This window comes from Salvelinus alpinus, chromosome 27 (assembly GCF_045679555.1).
Source record: "Salvelinus alpinus chromosome 27, SLU_Salpinus.1, whole genome shotgun sequence".
Taxonomy (NCBI): domain Eukaryota; kingdom Metazoa; phylum Chordata; class Actinopteri; order Salmoniformes; family Salmonidae; genus Salvelinus; species Salvelinus alpinus.
The window spans coordinates 15,522,883-15,541,699 of record NC_092112.1 but is presented as its reverse complement, the minus strand read 5'-3'; the positions used below and the strand labels follow the sequence as shown (position 1 = coordinate 15,541,699).

The following is an 18,817-nucleotide window of genomic DNA, read 5'->3' as shown; positions in this document are numbered from 1 at the left end:
TGTCTCTTCTTACTAGCCTGTTGTCTCTTCTTACTAGCCTGTTGTCTCTTCTAACTAGCCTGTTGTCTCTTCTTACTAGCCTGTTGTCTCTTCTTACTAGCCTGTTGTTTCTTCTAACTAGCCTGTTGTCTCTTCTTACTAGCCTGTTGTCTCTTCTAACTAGCCTGTTGTCTCTTCTTACTAGCCTGTTGTCTCTTCTAACTAGCCTGTTGTCTCTTCTTACTAGCCTGTTGTCTCTTCTTACTAGCCTGTTGTCTCTTCTAACTAGCCTTTTGTCTCTTTTAACTAGCCTGTTGTCTCTTCTTACTAGCCTGTTGTCTCTTCTTACTAGCCTGTTGTTTCTTCTAACTAGCCTGTTGTCTCTTCTTACTAGCCTGTTGTCTCTTCTAACTAGCCTGTTGTCTCTTCTAACTAGCCTGTTGTCTCTTCTTACTAGCCTGTTGTCTCTTCTTACTAGCCTGTTGTTTCTTCTAACTAGCCTGTTGTCTCTTCTTACTAGCCTGTTGTCTCTTCTTACTAGCCTGTTGTCTCTTCTTACTAGCCTGTTGTCTCTTCTAACTAGCCTTTTGTCTCTTCTTACTAGCCTGTTGTCTCTTCTTACTAGCCTGTTGTTTCTTCTAACTAGCCTGTTGTCTCTTCTTACTAGCCTGTTGTCTCTTCTAACTAGCCTGTTGTCTCTTCTAACTAGCCTGTTGTCTCTTCTTACTAGCCTGTTGTCTCTTCTTACTAGCCTGTTGTCTCTTCTTACTAGCCTGTTGTCTCTTCTTACTAGCCTGTTGTCTCTTTTAACTAGCCTGTTGTCTCTTTTAACTAGCCTGTTGTCTCTTCTTACTAGCCTGTTGTCTCTTCTTACTAGCCTGTTGTCTCTTCTAACTAGGCTGTTGTCTCTTTTAACTAGCCTGTTGTCTCTTCTTACTAGCCTGTTGTCTCTTCTTACTAGCCTGTTGTCTCTTCTAACTAGCCTGTTGTCTCTTCTTACTAGCCTGTTGTCTCTTCTTACTAGCCTGTTGTCTCTTCTTACTAGCCTGTTGTCTCTTCTTACTAGCCTGTTGTCTCTTCTTAACTAGCCTGTTGTCTCTTCTTACTAGCCTGTTGTCTCTTCTTACTAGCCTGTTGTTTCTTCTAACTAGCCTGTTGTCTCTTCTTACTAGCCTGTTGTCTCTTCTTACTAGCCTGTTGTCTCTTCTTACTAGCCTGTTGTCTCTTCTTACTAGCCTGTTGTCTCTTCTAACTAGCCTGTTGTCTCTTCTTACTAGCCTGTTGTCTCTTCTTACTAGCCTGTTGTCTCTTCTAACTAGCCTGTTGTCTCTTCTTACTAGCCTGTTGTCTCTTCTAACTAGCCTGTTGTCTCTTCTAACTAGCCTGTTGTCTCTTCTTACTAGCCTGTTGTCTCTTCTTACTAGCCTGTTGTCTCTTCTTACTAGCCTGTTGTCTCTTCTTACTAGCCTGTTGTCTCTTCTTACTAGCCTGTTGTCTCTTCTAACTAGCCTGTTGTCTCTTCTTACTAGCCTGTTGTCTCTTCTAACTAGCCTGTTGTCTCTTCTTACTAGCCTGTTGTCTCTTCTTACTAGCCTGTTGTCTCTTCTTACTAGCCTGTTGTCTCTTTTAACTAGCCTGTTGTCTCTTCTTACTAGCCTGTTGTCTCTTCTTACTAGCCTGTTGTTTCTTCTAACTAGCCTGTTGTCTCTTCTTACTAGCCTGTTGTCTCTTCTTACTAGCCTGTTGTCTCTTCTTACTAGCCTGTTGTCTCTTCTAACTAGCCTGTTGTCTCTTCTAACTAGCCTGTTGTCTCTTCTAACTAGCCTGTTGTCTCTTCTTACTAGCCTGTTGTCTCTTCTTACTAGCCTGTTGTCTCTTCTTACTAGCCTGTTGTCTCTTCTAACTAGCCTGTTGTCTCTTTTAACTAGCCTGTTGTCTCTTCTTACTAGCCTGTTGTCTCTTCTTACTAGCCTGTTGTCTCTTCTTACTAGCCTGTTGTCTCTTCTTACTAGCCTGTTGTCTCTTCTTACTAGCCTGTTGTCTCTTCTTACTAGCCTGTTGTCTCTTCTTACTAGCCTGTTGTCTCTTCTAACTAGCCTGTTGTCTCTTCTAACTAGCCTGTTGTCTCTTCTTACTAGCCTGTTGTCTCTTCTAACTAGCCTGTTGTCTCTTCTTACTAGCCTGTTGTCTCTTCTTACTAGCCTGTTGTCTCTTCTAACTAGCCTGTTGTCTCTTCTTACTAGCCTGTTGTCTCTTCTTACTAGCCTGTTGTCTCTTCTAACTAGCCTGTTGTCTCTTTTAACTAGCCTGTTGTCTCTTTTAACTAGCCTGTTGTCTCTTCTTACTAGCCTGTTGTCTCTTCTTACTAGCCTGTTGTCTCTTCTTACTAGCCTGTTGTCTCTTCTTACTAGCCTGTTGTCTCTTCTTACTAGCCTGTTGTCTCTTCTAACTAGCCTGTTGTCTCTTCTAACTAGCCTGTTGTCTCTTCTAACTAGCCTGTTGTCTCTTCTTACTAGCCTGTTGTCTCTTCTTACTAGCCTGTTGTCTCTTCTTACTAGCCTGTTGTCTCTTCTTACTAGCCTGTTGTTTCTTCTAACTAGCCTGTTGTCTCTTCTTACTAGCCTGTTGTCTCTTCTTACTAGCCTGTTGTCTCTTCTTACTAGCCTGTTGTCTCTTCTAACTAGCCTGTTGTCTCTTCTTACTAGCCTGTTGTCTCTTCTTACTAGCCTGTTGTTTCTTCTAACTAGCCTGTTGTCTCTTCTTACTAGCCTGTTGTCTCTTCTAACTAGCCTGTTGTCTCTTCTAACTAGCCTGTTGTCTCTTCTAACTAGCCTGTTGTCTCTTCTAACTAGCCTGTTTTCTCTTCTTACTAGCCTGTTGTCTCTTCTTACTAGCCTGTTGTCTCTTCTAACTAGCCTGTTGTCTCTTCTTACTAGCCTGTTGTCTCTTCTAACTAGCCTGTTGTCTCTTCTTACTAGCCTGTTGTCTCTTCTTACTAGCCTGTTGTCTCTTCTAACTAGCCTGTTGTCTCTTTTAACTAGCCTGTTGTCTCTTCTTACTACCCTGTTGTCTCTTCTTACTAGCCTGTTGTCTCTTCTTACTAGCCTGTTGTCTCTTCTTACTAGCCTGTTGTCTCTTCTTACTAGCCTGTTGTCTCTTCTTACTAGCCTGTTGTCTCTTCTTACTAGCCTGTTGTCTCTTCTTACTAGCCTGTTGTCTCTTCTTACTAGCCTGTTGTCTGTTCTAACTAGCCTGTTGTCTCTTCTAACTAGCCTGTTGTCTCTTCTAACTAGCCTGTTGTCTCTTCTTACTAGCCTGTTGTCTCTTCTTACTAGCCTGTTGTCTCTTCTTACTAGCCTGTTGTCTCTTCTTACTAGCCTATTGTCTCTTCTTACTAGCCTGTTGTCTCTTCTTACTAGCCTGTTTTCTCTTCTTACTAGCCTGTTGATTTTTCTGTACTGCTCTTCCAGTTTCTGTTTCAGACTTTTTGATTTGGCATCTGTTGTTTTCTCTTATAGGCGCCTTCTTTCTTCAATAATTTTCCATGTTTCTGGGGTGATTAATTCCTCAATAATTTCCCATGTTTCTGGGGTGATACATTCCTCAATTTCCCATGTTTCTGGGGTGATTCATTCCTTCCATTGCCGCCTTCTCTGTCCATGGTTTCTTTGCTGATTTTACTGTAAGCCTTAATCAATTTCTCCCACTTCCTATCTATATATATATATATTCCCCTCTTAATCTTCTTCTTCTGTGTTGTTTGAAAGGGCTTAAGACGTGTTGCGAGCTTGCATTATGAATGTTTTCTTGATGGTTTGGTCTCTCAGCATGCCAACATGTTGGTGGTCCTGAATGTTTCAGCTGGCAGTCACAAGATGGTGGTCACTGGCGACATCTGCCCTCCTTCAATACTTGACGTCCCTCAGCGAGCAATTTTTCTTCATATTTGGCATCGTTTGTGGGAGCATAACACTGAATTATTGTTAGTTTGGTATGTTGTCCATTGAGTCTGTGTCACGACTTCCACCGAAGTTGGTCCCTCTCCTTGTTGCGGCGGCGTTTGGCGGTCGAAGTCACCGACCTTCTAGCCATCGCTGATCCACTTTTCATTTTCCATTGGTTTTGTCTTGTCTTCCAACACACCTGGTTCCAATTCCATCAATTACATGTTGTGTATTTAACCCTCTGTTCCCCCCATGTCCTTGTCGGTAAATGTTTCTTCTAGTGCTTATGCACGGTATGCTGGTATTTACCGGGTTTTGTTTGACCCAGTTATTGTATTGTTCTGTTGACGGTGGTTTATGGATATTAAATGACACTGTTGTAAATCAGTTTTCGCTCTCCTGCGCCTGACTTCTCTGCCGCCAGTACGCACCTCACTACAGAATTACCGACCGGAACTATGGAGTCAGCAGGAGCAGGTACCCCGGGTATAGGGGTGGAGGAGCGCGTCCAGGAGCACGCAGCAATGCTCCACCATCTTGGCACCGCCATGGACCGCGTTGTCCAGACAATGGACCACTGGGAGAGACAGGGAGTTCTTCCAGCGCCTCCATCAGCACAACCGGGGTCTCCACTGAGCGCCCCTCTTCCTCCTGGTCCCAGTGGGATTTGTCTCTCCCTGCCCCAGGAATACGATGGGAAGGCTGCGAACTGCCAGGGGTTCCTTTTACAATTGGACCTATACCTGGCCACCATCCACCCGGCTCCATCGGGCCGTGAGAGGGTGTCCGCCCTCGTCTCGTGCCTCACCGGGAAAGCCCTGGAGTGAGCCAACGCCGTGTGGAGAGAGGGAGATGTGATGTGGCGTTGCGCCGTTTCCTTTCTTCGACCACCCGCCCGAGGGTAGAGCGGCAGGTGAGCGCCTCTTCCATCTGAGGCAGGAAACGAGGAGCGCCCAGGAGTTCGCCCTGGAGTTTAGGACCCTGGCTGCCGGCACGGGATGGAACGACAGGGCCCAGATCGACCATTACTGCTGCAGTCTGCGCGAGGACGTCTGTCGGGAGTTGGCCTGCAGAGACACCACCCTCACGTTCGACCAGCTGGTGGACCTGTCCATCCGGCTGGACAACCTGCTGGCTACCCGTAGATGTTCAGATCTGGGTCTAGTAGTTCCATCCTCCCGCACCCCCTCTCCGATACCCATGGAGCTGGGAGGGGTGGTGCGCAGGGAGACCGGAGGGGGTTCCAGCTCGTGCACCATTTGTGGCCGCAGAGGTCACACTGCCGGTCGGTGCCGGGTTGGTTCCTCTGGGGATCGAGGCAACAGGTGAGCCGGTACCATTTTCACCCAGAGCCCTCTGTTTGTGTATGTCACTTTCCCTGAGTTTTCCCCGCATTCCCAGCATAAGGCGCTCGTAGATTCTGGCGCGGCTGGGAATTTTATTGAAGAGCGTTAGCCCATAGTTTATGGATCCCCATTGTTCCCGTGGCTGTGCCCTTCCCCGTTTACGCCTTAGATAGTCGGCCATTAGGGTCAGGTTTGATTAGGGAGGTCACCGCTCCTTTGGGCATGGTGACGCAGGGGGGTCACAAGGAGAGAATTAGTCTCTTCCTTATTGACTCTCCTGCGTTTCCCGTGGTGCTGGGCCTACCCTGGTTAGCTTGTCATAACCCCACTGTTTCTTGGCCACAGAGGGCTCTCACTGGGTGGTCGCGAGAGTGCTCAGGTGGGTGTTTAGGGGTTTCAGTTGGTGCTACTACGGTGGAGAGTTTAGACCAGGTCTCCACCGTGCGCATTCCCCCTGAATATGCCGATTTGGCTCTCGCCTTCTCCAAAAAGAAGGCGACTCAATTACCACCCCATCGACGGGGCGATTGTGCGATAAATCTCCTGGTAGACGCTGCACTTCCCAGGAGTCACGCTTATCCCCTCTCACAGGTGGAGAAGGAGGCTATGGAAACACATGTCTCCGAATCCCTGCGTCAGGGGTACATTCGGTTCTCCACTTCACCCGCCTCCTCAAGTTTATTTTTTGTGAAGAAGGAGGGAGATCTGCGCCCATGTATTGACTATCGGGGTCTGAATCAGATCACTGTGAGGTATAGTTACTCGCTACCGCTCATAGCCACAGCGATTGAGTTAATGAACGGGTCGCGCTTCTTCACCAAACTAGATCTCAGGAGCGCTTACAACCTGGTGCGTATCCGGGAGGAAGACGAGTGGAAGACGGCTTTCAGTACCACCTCAGGGCACTATGAGTACCTTGTCATGCCGTACGGGTTGATGAATGTGCCATCAGTCTTCCAAGCCTTTGTAGACAAGATTTTCAGGGACCTGCACGGGCAGGGTGTAGTGGTGTAAATTTATGACATTTGATATACTCCACTGCAGGCGCCGAGCATGTGTCCCTGGTGCGCAGGGTGCTTGGTCGCCTGTTGGAGTATGACCTGTACGTCAAGGCTGAGAAATGCTTGTTCTTTCAACAGTCCTTCTCCTTCCTAGGGTATCGCATTTCCACCTCAGGGGTGGAGATGGAGAGTGACTGCATTTCAGCCGTGCGTAATTGGCCGACTCCCACCACGGTAAAGGAGGTGCAGCGGTTCTTAGGGTTTGCCAACTACTACCGGAGGTTTATCCGGGGTTTTTGGTCAGGTAGCGGCTCTCATGACCTCACTGCTGAAGGGGGGCCTGGTGCGCTTGCAGTGGTCAGCTGAGGCGGACAGGGCTTTTCGTCACCTGAGGGCTCTGTTTACCTCGGCTCCCGTGCTGGCCCATCCGGATCCCTCTTTGGTGTTCATAGTGGAGGTGAACGCGTCCGAAGCTGGGATAGGAGCTGTGCTCTCTCAGCGCTCGGGTACGCCACCGAAACTCCGCCCCTGTGCCTTCTTCTCGAAGAAGCTCAGCCCGGCGGAGTGAAACTATGACGTGGGGGACCGGGAGCTGTTGGCTGTCGTCAAGGCCTTGAAGGCGTGGAGACATTTGCTTGAGGGGGCTAGACACCCTTTTCTCATCTGGACTGACCACTGTACATCCGGGCAGCAAGGAGACTGAACCCTCGCCAGGCAAGGTGGGCCATGTTTTTCACCCATTTTGTGTTTACCCTTTCCTACACACCAGGCTCCCAGAACGTGAAGGCAGATGCATTGTCCCGGCTGTATGACATAGAGGAGCAGCCCATGGATCCCACTCCCATACTCCCCGCCTCCTGCTTGGTGGCGCCGGTAGTGTGGGAGCTGGACACGGACATTGAGCTGGCATTACGTGCAGAGCCCGCTCCCGTCCAGTGTCCCGCTGGGCGTCTGTACGTCCTGTCTGCTGTTCGTGACCGGTTGATCTATTGGACCCACACGTCACCATCCTCTGGTCATCCTGGGATCGGTTGGACAGTGCGCTGTTTGAGAGGGAGGTACTGGTGGCCTACCTTGGCTAAGGACGTGAGGGTTTATGTTTCCTCCTGCTCGGTGTGCGCCCAGTGTAAGGCTCCTAGGCACCTGCCCATAGGTAAGCTACACCCCTTACCCGTTCCACAGCGGCCTTTGTTGCACCTGTCGGTGGATTTTCTGATTGATCTTCCACTATCACAGGGTAATACCGCAATCCTGGTCGTTATGGATTGTTTCTCTAAGTCCTGCCGCCTATATTCCTTTTTTTTTTTTAACATTCTTGAGACATGGGTAGGTAGGATCCTTATTTTTGTTATATTTTCCAGAACAGAACAAAAAGCATTTAATTTAATCAGGTTATGTGGACAAAACTGTTTTCTGTGAGACTGCAGTATGTATGGTACATTCAGTTTCTGAGACTCCTTGATTACATAACAAGAAGCTATTGGACTCCTCACTGGTCTTTACAAATATGTAACCATATTACGAGGAGGAAGTTAACCACAGAAAAAAAGTGTTTTTCCCTTCTCAAGTAATAATTCATGGTTTTATCTGACAGATTGTTGGCGACTATGAACCAGATAAGATGTAAAACATTCTCAGATAATAAAAATAGGTTCCTCATCCTTGCACGACTCTTCCAAGGTTTAAGAATGTTTACTCAAGGACTGACCAGTCAAAGACACTAAATGAAAGTTGCCATGGCGCCCAGTCTCTCCCAACTCCTAGTATCTCCTTGGAGTGGACACCAAGTGATGCAACTACCACTTCTTACTACATTTACTTAGCCAGGACGGTCCACTCAGTAACACTTGCCACTGTTCACCCATTTAACCCTAATCCATTAGCGATACCATGTTTATGGACATGTTGTTAGCATAGATTCTAACAGCATACAGTACACAACTAGGAGAGAAGCAACCAGAACAACGTCATGAGTCCCTAAGAGCATCGTTTGTGGGAGCATAACATTTGATTATTGTTAGTTTGGTAGGTTGTCCATTGAGTCTGGCAGTTATCATTGTGCTGCTGATTGGTTTCCATTCAATTACAGTTCTCTACACCTTTCTGTAGGATGATGTCGACTCCATTCAGGGGTGTGAAGTACTTAGTAAAAATACTTTAAAGTACTACCTAATTCGTTTTTGGGGGGTATCTGTACTTTACTATTTATATTTATACAACTTCTACTTCTACTTCACTATATTCCTGAAGAAAATAATGTACTTTTTACGCCATACATTTTCCCTGACACCCAAAAGCACTTGTTACATTTCAAATGCTTAGCAGGACAGGTAAATGGTACAATTCACACGCTTCTCAAGAGAACATCCCTGGTCATCCCTACTGCCTCTGATCTGACCGACTCACTAAACACTTTGTTTGTAAATTATGGCTGAGTGTTGAAGTGTGCCACTGGCCATCCTTAAAAAAAGAAAATGGTTCCGTCTGGTTTGCTTAATATAAGGAATGTGAAATGATTAACACTTTTACTTTTGATACGTAAGTATATTTAAAATCAAATACTTTTAGACTTTTACTCAAGTAGTATTTTACTGGGTGACTTTCACTTTCACTTGAGTCATTTTCTATTAAGGTATCTTTACTTTTACTCAAGTATGACAATTGGGTACGTTTTCCACCACTGACACCAGCGTGTAGTACTGTTTCTCCAGCGCTGGTTCTCGTGGATTCAGAACTAGTCCACCTCACTTCACTCACCCCCAGGATCCGTGACTTGTAATCTCCTCATTTCGTTGGAAACCTGTGCCAGCTTTCTGGACTCAAACATTGTTCAAAAATGACAAAAGCCAAAGTGCAGTTTGTTTTTGGTGTTTAGTGCTCCCATAAGTCAGTCACTAGTTTCCCGTAGGCTTTCACTGATGGTGGTCATACGAGTCTGGGACTCTGTGAGATCTTTGCATCCATTTGTAGAATTGTAATTTGTTGCGGTTTTTGTAGGACAAAGTTTTTGCGGTTTCGGGTTGTTAGCCCCATGCCCAACAGTCCAACCTTTCTGTTTTCAGGAGATTTTGGAGATGATTTGTTAGTCCTCTCCCCTGACCTTTTGTCTTCCTGGTGATGGATTACAGTCTCATACAATGTGAGTCCAGACAGGCTTTAGGTTGTGTACAAGCAGCCCTGGTGCGTCAAGCCCAACCAACTACTGCTATGTTGGTTTCACCAGTTCATACCAGCAGCGCAAACATTTTTTGGGACTGAATCAACAGTGGACTAATTAAAAAAATACCAGAAGATAGTTTGAGTGGATTATTCCTTTAATGAAATGTTGAAATAAGCATTTTCAATTCTTGCTAAGTCATGCCATGTAATTATCAGCCTTTTACTATTACTTAGTATCGATAGGAAATAGAAGGTAACCACTGAACATGCTAATTCTGCTGTTGTCAAATATGCTACTGCCACTCCAGAGAACCACATTGACTTTGTCTCCTTCCACCAGGACTAGTGTGACTCCATTGGCCCCGCTGTGGTAAATACCGGATTTTGGGTTGGCATATTCATAGACGGCAGCCATGTTCACACCGTTCTTGAGCAACGCTGCATTCGCCACCCCTGAATTCCCAACATTGCAAGTGAATGTGAAGTAGTAGGCCCCTCCCACAGGTGCAGTAAAGACACCTGCATCAGGTGGGAAAGCAAGGTGGACAAAAATAACTTTGTGTGATTATGACACAACAGAACAAGGACATAAAGACACCTCAGTAAAATACATAAACGTGCAATCTGTAGCTTTCATCATTGCCAATGGCAACTCAGTACTACAAACACTTTCAGCCAAGAACCGAAAGATTAAACAAACTGTTTGATGCGCTAAGTCCCATCCCCTCAGTTTACAAGTGCAGGACAGCGTTCCATAAGTCAGTCACTAGTTTCCCGTAGGCTTTCACTGATGGTGGTCATACGAGTCTGGGACTCTGGGAGATCTTTGCATCCAATTGTAGAATTGTAATTTGTTGCGGTTTTTGTAGGACAAAGTTTTTGCGGTTTCGGGTTGTTAGCCCCATGCCCAACAGTCCAACCTTTCTGTTTTCAGGAGATGTTGGAGATGATTTGTTAGTCCTCTCCCCTGACTTTTTGTCTTCCTGGTGATGGATTACAGTCTCATACAATGTGAGTCCAGACAGGCTTTAGGTTGTGTACAAGCAGCCCTGGTGCGTCAAGCCCAACCAACTACTGCTATGTTGGTTTCACCAGTTCATACCAGCAGCGCAAACATTTTTTGGGACTGAATCAACAGTGGACTAATTAAAAAAATACCAGAAGATAGTTTGAGTGGATTATTCCTTTAATGAAATGTTGAAATAAGCATTTTCAATTCTTGCTAAGTCATGCCATGTAATTATCAGCCTTTTACTATTACTTAGTATCGATAGGAAATAGAAGGTAACCACTGAACATGCTAATTCTGCTGTTGTCAAATATGCTACTGCCACTCCAGAGAACCACATTGACTTTGTCTCCTTCCACCAGGACTAGTGTGACTCCATTGGCCCCGCTGTGGTAAATACCGGATTTTGGGTTGGCATATTCATAGACGGCAGCCATGTTCACACCGTTCTTGAGCAACGCTGCATTCGCCACCCCTGAATTCCCAACATTGCAAGTGAATGTGAAGTAGTAGGCCCCTCCCACAGGTGCAGTAAAGACACCTGCATCAGGTGGGAAAGCAAGGTGGACAAAAACAACTTTGTGTGATTATGACACAACAGAACAAGGACATAAAGACACCTCAGTAAAATACATAAACGTGCAATCTGTAGCTTTCATCATTGCCAATGGCAACTCAGTACTACAAACACTTTCAGCCAAGAACCGAAAGATTAAACAAACTGTTTGATGCGCTAAGTCCCATCCCCTCAGTTTACAAGTGCAGGACAGCGTTTGACACAAAATGAAGTTACAGATTGCGCCTTTAATAAAATGCTGAGAGACTTATCTAGTGGGTAAATACCTGTTTCTGGGTTATATGCTTCACCGATGTTTGTAGTGACCTTTTTATACACCACGGTGGTGTCCTCGTCGAAAGGTCCGAAGTGATAATGTTCCTCACTGACCCTAAGTGAAGTGGAGAAGGCCACTTTTGGTTTGCCTGTAAAAATACATTATGTTCAGATTACTACACATCAAATGTTTCAAGCCAGATAGTTTGACATCCTGAACTTTTGCACTTCTTTCCAATGATACTGTGAAATAATGACAGAGCATGATGAACACACACTTCTATTGATCATGCATGAGTACACACACACACACACACACACACACACACACACACACACACACACACACACACACACACACACACACACACACACACACACACACACACACACACACACACACACACACACACACACACACACACACACACAGTGTTCCTGCACGCCCGTAGGAATATCGACACACACTGTTCCTGCACGCCCGTAGGAATATCGACACACATAAAGAAACTAAGTCTTGGGACAATGATAAGAAATGGCCAACATTACTGTTACCCTCGCTCTCCAGTTTCTCCACTCGGGCTGTCAGTTCCCTCAGCAGCCTGTCAACCTCGGACGGGACAGCTGAGAAAGATGTTGAGATGGGAACCTGGTTTGGCCCAGGTGTTGGTGAGATAGGCTCACTCTCCGTCTGAGTCTCAACCACACAACAGCAAAGCAACACCACCACAGCCAAAACGGACTCCATCACAGGGCTTTTGAACGAACCGGGTGGGAGAGATTTGCTGAGATGTCTGACTGCTCCTCATATGTTGAGTTAGATATATATGGATTGGTTTATTTAAAATGTAACCAGGGTTGCAAAATTCTGGGAACTTTTCAAAAATCCCCAGCTGTTGCAGAAATCCTGGCTGGAAGACTCCTGGAATCAGGAGGGAAAAGCAGGAAATCCGGGACTCCTCCAACCGGGATTTCTGGACCACCGGGGAATTTGTCGTAATTACCAGAATTTTGCAACCCTGGTATCAGCAAAGTTCACTCAACTCTGTGTGTCAACAAATGACATCAAACCGACCCTTCGCTTTTTACTGTAATAGAACAGCAAAGACAAAATAATATTTTGATTAAAGGAGCATTCCACAATATTTCTATAAAATGTATGTCTATGTTTTATCTATAGTAGTAAAGGAAGAAAATATCTAAACATAATACCCGTATGGCCAACTGACATAACAGTGAAATAGCAGATATGGATGATAACAAGAAATACACTTGTTTCTCTATCGTCAATGTTTAAACAAATAAAACAACATTCTTGAGACATGGGTAGGTTGGATCCTTATATTTGTTTTATTTTCCAGAACAGAACAAAAAGGATTTTATAAAATTAGGTTATGTAAATTAACATTAACAAAACTGTTTTCTGTGAGACTGCAGTATGTATGGTACATACAGTTTCTGAGGCTCCTTGGTAACATAAGAAGTGAAAAAAATTAAATTCAACTAAACATATTGTCACGCGTGCTCCCGCTCTTCCCCCCTGGCGCTCGAGGGCACCAGGCTCCCCAGCACTTCTGCCATCATCATTACGCACACCTGCCTTCCCCCCCGTCACGCGCATCAGCGATTATTGGACTCACCTAGACTCAATTACCTCTGTCATTACCTTCGCTATATCTGTCTGGTTCCCAACTCTGTTCCCTGCTTCTGCATTTATTGTCATATGTCCTTGTTTACCCGTGTGCTGACGCTGTTCCTGTCCTGTTACCTGTTTGTTCCTGATGAAATGTTGACTCCCCGTACCTGCTTCTCATCTCTGGCGTCGGTCCTTACACATATGCTCTAGTACAGTGTGCTCAGGCTCACTGTAGTTAGTGCTGGATATCTTAGTGGGGGGATTCCTATGCATCTGCGACATCTGATAAACCAGTTTTACTCTATTGGTGATTAAGAATCTTTATAAATCATACATTTGTAAAACCTTCAGAATCCTGTTTGCATAAACGTTGGAGAAATGCACCTGTAGTATTTCCTGAAGGATGACGAACATCAGTGTTTGATTATTGTACATACATTCCTACAAAACTTTACAATCATTATAGTTACAAAAAGCCAATGGTATGCTCTCCTCACATTGGAAAGAGCAGAACACCAGTGAATGTGCTCCTGTATCCATTGTCATAGATGCTGTTGTCCCTCCAGAGGATAATGATAACATGATCACCTTCATCTAACTGCAGTATTACACTATTTGACCCCATGCTGTCAGTATTACCATTTTCAATCATTGCAGCCATATTTTGGCCATTCTTCAACAGGGCCGCATTCACTTTTCCTGTAGTCCCAGAACTGCAAGTGAACGTGAAGTAGTAGACCCCTCTCACCGGTGCAGCAAAGACACCTGCAGTGCAGACAGAGGAGATGCATGCAATAGATGCATTCATTTCAACATCATACTCGTGATAAACATGAATTCCTTTTGGTTCAATTTATATATGACTTGCATGTTTGATGTTCGGAGGTCTATAAAAGTCACGGACAATCAAAGCCCTCTGAGCTCATATTACAATTTAAAATAAATGAAATTAGAAACAGTAATTATGCTGTAAAATAAACTACCTGTTCCAGAGTTGTAAGCTTCGCCAATGTTTGTGATAACATTTGTGAATATCAGGGTGGTGTCAATTTTAAAGGGCCCTTTGTGTTGAGATGATGGGAAGAGTGACGCTGAGAACGCCACCTTAGGTCTCTCTGTGAAGAAACAGGTGTAAATTATTTCAAGAACACACACAAACACCAAAACTGATTGAAATGAACTTTGTCTATAGAAGTACAGGCCGTTGGGGCAATTCACAATATTACAAAATGTAGCAAGAACACCATCATATCGTGCTCAGTCACTCACTCACCATTACATGCCTTCTCCAGATTTTCCACTTTGGCACTAAGTTCTCTCAGCACAGTGTAGATGTCCGATAGGGAGCCGGTGGTGCCAGCCGCTTCACCGACACTCTCCAGCAGCTCTTTCATCCAGATGTTTCCTACTTTGTCGTCAACGCGTTGAGAGCTTTTGCTTGCGACGTTTCCCTCACTACTGCTCACAACTTGCGCACCAGACAGACTGCAGCAGCACAGCAACAGCAGCAGAACACAGACAGACTCCATCTCTTAATAAAGCAACAAATGAAGGTGTTTGTAACTAGTCATTCCTGTTGGCTATTTATACACATGCCTGGTAAAACAATAACATCGGGTTCCATGGGAATAGGAGTATGCCAAAATAATAATTATTCTTCAGAACCAAAAAATTAATAATCAACTAGATGTTTCTCATCAACACGGCATCTGATTTAACCCTATGCAGATATTTGTAAGGATACACGTGAGTGTTTTTGGTCTGTGTCCCCACCCCCGGAGCAGCCATTGGACTCCTCACTGGTCATTAGAAATATGTAACCATATTACGAGGAGGAAGTTAACCACAGAAAAAAAAGTGTTTTTCTCTTCTCAAGTAATAATTCATGGTTTTATCTGACAGATTGTTGGCGACTATGAACCCTGGTATCAGCAAGGTTCACTCAACTCTGTCTGTCAACAAATGACATCACCAACCCTGAAGTAGAGCAACAAAGACAAAAAAGCATATTTTGATTAAAGCGCATTCCACAATATTTCTATAAAATGTAGGTCTATGTTTTATCTATAGTAGTAAAGGAAGAAAAACTAAACATAATACCCGTATGGCCAACTGACATAACCTTGAAATAGCAGATATTGATAACAAGAAATACACTTATTTCTCTATAACCAATATTATTATTTTTTAACATTCTTGAGACATGGGTAGGTAGGATCCTTATTTTTGTTTTATTTTTCAGAACAGAACAAAAAGCATTTTATTTAATCAGGTTATGTGGACAAAACTGTTTTCTGTGAGACTGCAGTATGTATGTGTCACTGTCACGATCGTGTGTTGGAGATTCGGACCAAAACGCAGCATGAGGAAAATAAGCCATCTTCCTTTTATTATAGAAGAAGGCAAAAACGAAACAAAAACACTTACAAACTAACCAAAACAATAAACGACCGTGAAGCTAATAAACGTAGTGCACATACACAGGCTACAAACGTTCAGACATAGACAATTCCCCACAACAAACTAAAGCCTATGGCTACCTTAAATATGGCTCCCAATCAGAGACAACAGAAACCAGCTGTCTCTAATTGGGAACCCATTCAGGCAACCATAGACTTTCCTAGACAACTAACCACAACATAGACACAGCTAGACAACTATACTAAACATAAAGCCAACTACTCTAAATAAACCCCCTAAACCTTACAATCACCCTGGACACTACAAAACCCACATAAATACCCATGTCACACCCTGACCTAACTAAAATAATACAGAAAACAAAGAATACTAAGGCCAGGGCGTGACAGTCACACCCTGGCCTTAGTATTATTTGTTTTCTTTATTATTTTAGTTAGGTCAGGGTGTGACATGGGGAATGTATGTGTTTTTGTAGTGTCTAGGGTGGTTGTATGGTTTAGGGGGTTAAATAGAGTAGATGGGTTTGTGTTTAATATAGGTGTCTAGCTGTGTCTATGGTTGCCTGAATGGTTCTCAATCAGAGACAGATGTCATTAATTGTCTCTGATTGGGAGCCATATTTAAGGCAGCCATAGGCACTAGGTTAATGTGGGTAATTGTCTATGTTGTACGTTTGTAGCTTGTGTGTGCACTTACGTCTATAACTTCACGATCGTTTGTTGTTTTGTTTCAGTTTGTTAAAGTGTTCGTTACGTGTTTTTCCTTTCTCTAAAATAAAAGAGAATGTATTTTGCACACGCTGCGCCTTGGTCCACTCTCTCTCAGCAATACGAACGTGACAGAATTACCCACCAGAATCAAAGGACCAAGCAGCGTGTGAAACAGCAACAGGACCCACCTACACAGGAGTTATGGCAATGGGAGCAGGATCTGGGCTACACTACGTGGGAGGAGATCGACAGGTGGGCGATCGACCCAGGGCGAATGCCGGAGCCCGCCTGGGATTCTCTGGCGCAATGCAAGGAGGGATACCGGCGAATGGAGGCAGCGCGACGACGTGGTAGGAAGCCTGTGAGTCAGCCCCAAAAATTTCTTGGGGGGGGGCTGAAAGGGAGTGTGGCGAAGTCAGGTAGGAGACCTGGGCATACTCCCTGTACTTACCGTGGAGAGCGAGAGTACGGGCAGACACCGTGTTACGCAGTAGAGCGCATGGTGTCTCCTGTACTTGTTCATAGCCCGGTGCGGGTTATTCCACCTCCCCGCACTGGCAGGGCTAGATTGATGTTTGAGCCGGATGTCATGAAGCCGGCCCAACGCATCTGGCCACCAGTGCGTCTCCTCGGGCCGGCTTACATGGCACCAGCATTATGCATGGTGTCCCCGGTTCGCCTACATAGCCCGGTGCGGGTTATTCCACCTCCCCGCACTGGTCGGGCGACGGGGAGCATACAACCAGGTAAGGTTGGGCAGGCTCAGTGCTCAAGGGAGCCAGTACGCCTGCACGGTCCGGTATTTCCGGCGCCACCTCCCCGCCCCAGCCCAGTACCACCAGTGCCTACACCACGCACCGGGCTTCCTGTGCGTCTCCAGAGCCCTGTTCCTCCTCCACGCACTAGCCTTGTGGTGCGTGTCTCCAGCCCATTACCACCAGTGCCTACACCACGCACCAAGCCTCCTGTGTGTCCCCAGAGTCCTATGCGTCCTGTTGCTGCTCCCCGCACTAGCCCTGAGATGCGTGTCTTCAGCCCGGTACCACCAGTGCCGGCACCACGCACTAGGTCTAATGTGCGTATCCAGGGTCCAGTATGCCCTGTTCCTTCTCCCCGCACTAGCCTGAAGGTGCGTGTCCTTAGACCGGTACCTCCAGTTCCGGTACCACGCACCAGGCCTACAGTGCGCCTCAGCCGGCCAGAGTCGTCCGTCTGCCCAGCGCCTTCTGAGTCGTCCGTCTGCCCGGCGCCTTCTGAGTCGTCCGTCTGCCCGGCGCCTTCTGAGTCGTCCGTCTGCCCGGCGCCTTCTGAGTCGTCCGTCTGCCCGGCGCCTTCAGAGTCGTCCGTCTGCCCGGCGCCGCCAGGAGCCGCCCGTCTGCCCGGCGCCGCCAGGAGCCGTCCGTCTGCCCGGCGCCGCCAGGAGCCGCCCGTCTGCCCGGCGCCGCCAGGAGCCGCCCGTCTGCCCGGCGCCGCCAGGAGCCGCCCGTCTGCCCGGCGCCGCCAGGAGCCGCCCGTCTGCCCGGCGCCGCCAGGAGCCGCACGTCTGCCCTGCGCCGCCAGGAGCCGTCCGTCTGCCCGGCGCCGCCAGGAGCCGCCAGGATCCGCCAGGATCCGCCAGGAGCCGCCAGATCCGCCAGCCAGCCAGGAGCCGCCAGGATCCGCCAGCCAGCCAGGAGCCGCCAGGAGCCGCCAGATCCGCCAGCCAGCCAGGAGCCGCCAGGATCCGCCAGCCAGCCAGGAGCCGCCAGATCCGTCAGCCAGCCAGGAGCCGCCAGGATCCGCCAGCCAGCCAGGAGCCGCCAGATCCATCAGCCAGCCATGAGCTGCCGTCCCTCAGTCCGGAGCTACCCCTCAGTCCGGAGCTACCCCTCTGGGATGGTCTTCAGTCCGGGACTTGCTACAAGGGTCGCCGCTCCAGAGGCGCCACCAAAGCGGGTATTGACAATGGTGGAGTGGGGGCCTCGTCCCGCGCCCGAGCCGCCGCCATGATGGGGGCCACCTCGGACCCTCCCCTTCTGTTTCAGGTTCTGCGGCCGGAGTCCGCACCTTTGGGGGGGGGGGGGGGGGGGTACTGTCACACCCTGGCCTTAGTATTATTTGTTTTCTTTATTATTTTAGTTAGGTCAGGGTGTGACATGGGGAATGTATGTGTTTTTGTAGTGTCTAGGGTGGTTGTATGGTTTAGGGGGTTAAATAGAGTAGATGGGTTTGTGTTTAATATAGGTGTCTAGCTGTGTCTATGGTTGCCTGAATGGTTCTCAATCAGAGACAGATGTCATTAATTGTCTCTGATTGGGAGCCATATTTAAGGCAGCCATAGGCACTAGGTTAATGTGGGTAATTGTCTATATTGTACGTTTGTAGCTTGTGTGTGCACTTACGTCTATAGCTTCACGATCGTTTGTTGTTTTGTTTCAGTTTGTTAAAGTGTTCGTTACGTGTTTTTCCTTTCTCTAAAATAAAAGAGAATGTATTTTGCACACGCTGCGCCTTGGTCCACTCTCTCTCAGCAAGACGAACGTGACAGTATGGTACATTCAGTTTCTGAGGCTCCTTGATTACATAACATGAAGCCATTGGACTTCTCACTGGTCATTAGAAATATGTAACCATATTACGAGGAGGAAGTTAACCACAGGAAAAAAAGGGTTTGTCCCTTCTCAAGTAATAATTCATGATTTTATCTGACAGGTTGTAGATTAGATAGGCGACTATGAACCAGATAAGATGTAAAACATTCTCAGATAATAAAAATAGGTTCCTCATCCTTGCACGACTCT

The 18,817-nt window shown here is 46.5% G+C and overlaps 1 protein-coding gene across 1 annotated transcript; it reads right to left on the bottom strand.

Moving 5' to 3' along the window:
• Positions 1-10,597: 10,597 nt before the first annotated feature.
• Positions 10,598-12,089, bottom strand: LOC139556012 (cerebellin-2-like). The gene is made up of 3 exons (XM_071369472.1): positions 11,826-12,089; positions 11,282-11,419; positions 10,598-10,979 (listed from the first exon to the last, which is right to left on the bottom strand). The coding sequence occupies exons 1-3, from the start codon at positions 12,016-12,018 to the stop codon at positions 10,687-10,689; spliced, it is 624 nt and encodes a 207-aa protein (XP_071225573.1). The 5' UTR covers positions 12,019-12,089; the 3' UTR covers positions 10,598-10,686.
• Positions 12,090-18,817: the final 6,728 nt, after the last annotated feature.

Excerpts from the sequence above, each read along its gene's own strand:
- LOC139556012 (XM_071369472.1), bottom strand. The coding sequence starts at position 12,018 with ATGGAGTCCGTTTTGGCTGTGGTGGTGTTGCTTTGCTGTTGTGTGGTT. Across the intron at positions 11,420-11,825 it reads GGAGAAACTGGAGAGCGAGG|GCAAACCAAAAGTGGCCTTC; the intron begins GTAACAGTAATG and ends GTATTTTTACAG. Across the intron at positions 10,980-11,281 it reads AGCATATAACCCAGAAACAG|GTGTCTTTACTGCACCTGTG; the intron begins GTATTTACCCAC and ends CACCTGATGCAG.